Below are 4,294 nucleotides of genomic sequence, written 5' to 3' on the forward strand. Positions count from 1 at the left end.
ATCACACAACGCACGGTCAATCTCAATGTTCCCGATTTTGCAAGGAATCGAGCTATCCTTATCTCAACTTTTGCCTTTTCGATCTTAGTTCTACTTCGTACCTGGATTTTTACCTTTTTGTAGGATTTTTCTGTCAAACGCACGCATCTCGGGTTTCTAGGACGTTGAAGTTGAAGGACATCATTTTCTCTCTTTCTTTTCTTTTCTCTTTGTTTTTTATATATATTTTTTTTTCTTTTGATGCGATGTCTGACCCACAACTTAGACCCGAACCATCAATCGATGCACTCATGTCCTCGAACGATTTTCGTTAACGAGATTTTGACAGCGGGGTGTCGAGATGCTTTATTTTTCCAAGGCAATTGTTGAACTAGATTTCATCGACCTGCAAGACTCGGAAAAGGTTCTAAACGAAACATATAACCTGGATATAGTCGTTTCAACTCCGTAGGTTCCAAACAACAACCTTATCCCACAAACTATGTATAGAAGTCTGGAGAACTATCAATTCGGCACGGTTCAACCACGTTCTACAAAGTCACTAGATCATCAAGGTGTTCCTACTCTATCATTCCACAAATCCTCCAAATGATGTTCAAAACGGGTGTCCGAGGTATGTACGTGAACCTATATGAACCTATATCTATATGTCATATGCAATCATGCAAACCTAACAAAAATCATCTATATGGAAAAAGGAAAAAGAAAACGTGAATGCAACTAATGCAAAGTGATATGCAAAAAAATGCAAAATTTTCCTAAGTCTATATGCTATGATAAAATGCACCTAAACTAAATGCAATTCTAAGTAGATAGACCTGAATGTGTGAAGGATCTATCCACCCCCCCAGACTTGAATCATACACCGTCCACGGTGTAGACTCTCGCCCGGAAAAGTAGAATCCAAAACAACGTGTGAAAAGAACCAATAAGAGGGATAAGGAAGGCTTAGCTCTGCGAAATTCGTTTGCTCGCAACGAAGTTAACTCACGTCAAACGCAAAAGCTCTCACACACTCCTTGAATTGGAACCTATCCAACGTTGTCTCTCGGAAGTCGATGTTAATCTCTCTTGTGCCGGTATAAACGCTCATAGAACACCAAACGTTATCCGAACAAAAGCATAATAATAGCAATGTATTCCGAAAGATCCAAAATACAATCATGGTCTGTACCACCTATGCTACAAAGAAAAAGAAAAGAAAAATTACCTAATACTCGGGTTGCCTCCCGAGAAGCGCTTGTTTAACGTCATTAGCTCGACCTATCTTGCTCAAATGATGGGAGGGTCTGAGAGGCGAAGATAATCGATCTTTCGCCACCCTGGATGTTGAGCATTAAGCGCATCTTTTGTACCTCGTGGACTCTTGAGTCGTCTATCCTCCTTGGGTTTCCAAACTTGTGAAGGAGGTGATTCATGTGGACTTCTGAGCGATGATTTTGCTCGTTTCGATCCTCTCTTGCTCATTACCCCTACTCGAGAACCTGTAATAGAAGGTTCAAACACGGATATAGGATTATGAGCAAGATATGTACCTCTCTCCAATGATTGTTCTGTGTTCCTATATGTGTATGTGTGTTCCTTTGTCCTAAGCCTTTGAGGTAGGGGCTTCAATTTCACCTTCGGGGCATTCTCTAGACTCCAATCTGCTTTATTCAGCATCCCCGTGCTAAATGATGGCTCTCTGGGTTCTGGAACATCTAGGGTGGTCGTCATGGGGGGTTCGGAGATGTTCCGGGCTGGCTCGGTGTCGGTGGTGGGGCTCAGAGAACTGACTCGGTCCGAGTCAGAACGAAGGAAGGTCGAGTCAACACTTGACTCGGTCGAGTTGAAACTTTGCGACACCGAGTCTGAAGCTAACAGAGCTTCTAAGTCTTCCAGCGACTTGACTCGGTCCGAGTCAGGCATTGACTCGGTCGAGTCAGTAGACAGAAGCTCGAATTTTTCCTCGATTTCATCGTCTAACGCCTGTGTGAGCTCCCGAATATCCTCCCAATTGCTGTATATACTCTCTTTTGATGCCAGGAGGGATATTTCAAGTGGATCAATGTCTCGGAACTGATCGAAGACTTCTTGAGTCAAGATCTCGTGCGCATCGACGAAGCACGCTGAGTCGGTGGTGGATGGTTGCTTCATGTCGTGATCTAAGGTGAATTCCACAGTCTCGTCACCTATCTTCATCGTAAGACGACCAGCACGAACATGAACCACCGCATCGGCCGTGTTTAAGAACGGTCGGCCTAATATAATCGGTATCTTCGAGTCCTCGTCCATGTCTAAAACAATAAAATCCACGGGAACATAGTAATTCCCGACCTTCAATGGGACGTCCTCGAGAATACCTGCAGGATACTTGACGGATCTATCCGCAAGCTGTAGTGCCATCCTCGTCGGCTTCAGATCTCCAATGTTGAGCTTCTTGTAGATGGACAACGGAAGCAAGCTCACACTGGCGCCCAAATCACACAACGCACGGTCAATCTCAATGTTCCCGATTTTGCAAGGAATCGAGAAACTACCTGGATCCGATCTCTTCCGTGGTAACTCCTGCCGTAGAATCGCTGCGCTCACCTCTGTGCTCAAGGATACTGTCTCCTTCCCAATCACCCTCTTTTTAGTCAAGATATCTTTCAAAAATTTTGCATAAGAAGGGATCTGGAGTATCGTCTCGTAGAAAGGTACCTTAACCTCTAACTTCCGAAGCATATCAACAAATCTGGACAACTGTGTATCCTCAGTACGCTTCTTCAATCGAGAAGGGAAAGGAATGGGTGGTACATAAGGTGGAGGAGCTACATATGGCGATTCGGCTTCCTCTACTTGCACCTTACGTGTCTCCTCTACATGCAGGTTCTTTCCACTTATAAGCTGAATAGCATTGACATGCTCTCGTGGATTCGGTTCGGGCTTTCCAGGAAATGTGCCCTGTTGTCTAGAGGGTTGTGATGCAAGCTCTGCAATCTGCATGTCCACATGCTTCAGATGAGCCTCAACTCCATCTAATCTCCTCTCAAAAGTGTCTTGCCTTGCCCTTATGCTCTGTACCTCGGTTTTCAGCTCCGTAAATGATGTCTTCTGATCGGCCATCAGTTGGGCAATCATCGTCTTGATGTCCGCTTCATCGTTCTTTGCACGTTGATGCGCTCGGTAACCCTGATCATGCTGCCCGTACCCAGGATTCTGTTGCGCGTATCCCTGATTCTGCCCCTGAAAACGTGACTGAGTGAAGCCTAGGGGATTCTGAGGGATTCTGGGAGCGCTCTGCTGCCGCGCATTCAATGCTCCGCTTGGGTTTCCGTAGGACAAACCAGGATGGTTCCTAGGCGCGCTCGGGTTGTAGAGGTGTGAAGGATTCTGGTATTGATTCCTTCCTATGTAGTTGACGTCCTCAACCGATTCTTCTTCTGATGTGGCCTGATTAACCAGAAACATTCCAGGCTGGACTTTGTGCAGGCATATGTCCAGCAGTTAGAAGAAAGCCGGTTAAAGCTGTCGCAACTGGAGCAGGAGCTCCAGAGGGCTAGGCAGCAGGTGAGGTGAATCTTTTTTATTTTCTGTTCGATGTTTGTTAAGTTTTATCTCTTTCGTAGTTACTCAACGATTCTTGGTTTCAGGGATTATACGTACGTAGCTCATCAGACACGAGCTTTCTCGGACCATCTGGCACTATGAACACAGGTTCGTGATTTCACATTTCGGGATCTCTCTTTATGCCCACTGGCCCTAATAAGCTGTTTCCAATGACCCATTATTTGCAGGGATTGCTGCTTTTGAGATGGAACATGCCCACTGGTTAGAAGAACAGAACAGGCGAGTTAGTGAGATTAGAACCGCACTTCAAGCTCATATAAGCGACATAGAGCTCCGTATGTTGGTGGATAGCTGCCTGAACCATTACGGAAATCTCTTCCGAATGAAAGCTGATGCTGCAAAAGCCGATGTCTTTTACTTGATATCGGGTATGTGGAGAACGTCAACGGAACGCTTCTTTCAGTGGATTGGCAAATCTGGACAACTGTGTATCCTCAGTACGCTTCTTCAATCGAGAAGGGAAAGGAATGGGTGGTACATAAGGTGGAGGAGCTACATATGGCGGGAAAAAAGAAAACGGCAGGCATGGAAGAGATATATTAGAGAAAAAAAAATTATTAACAAGGGATAATCGCATTTAAATACCTGAACTTTTACAAAAATCCCACATAAATACCCGAACTATAAAATTGTCATATAAATACCTGAACTTTTCATAACTCCCACATAAATACCCAGACTTTTAAATTTTTTTCCAAATCAA

The 4,294-nt window shown here is 44.6% G+C and overlaps 1 protein-coding gene across 1 annotated transcript; it reads left to right on the forward strand.

Moving 5' to 3' along the window:
• Positions 1-3,138: 3,138 nt before the first annotated feature.
• LOC104818142 (transcription factor TGA3-like) lies at positions 3,139-4,028 on the forward strand (the record flags this gene model as incomplete). The annotated part of the gene is made up of 4 exons (XM_010547597.1): positions 3,139-3,147; positions 3,427-3,531; positions 3,615-3,678; positions 3,759-4,028. Coding segments are annotated over exons 1-4 (448 nt in total), but the record flags the coding sequence as incomplete, so codon positions are not given.
• Positions 4,029-4,294: the final 266 nt, after the last annotated feature.

Source organism: Tarenaya hassleriana, unplaced genomic scaffold, assembly GCF_000463585.1.
Source record: "Tarenaya hassleriana unplaced genomic scaffold, ASM46358v1 Cleome281, whole genome shotgun sequence".
Taxonomy (NCBI): Eukaryota; Viridiplantae; Streptophyta; class Magnoliopsida; order Brassicales; family Cleomaceae; genus Tarenaya; species Tarenaya hassleriana.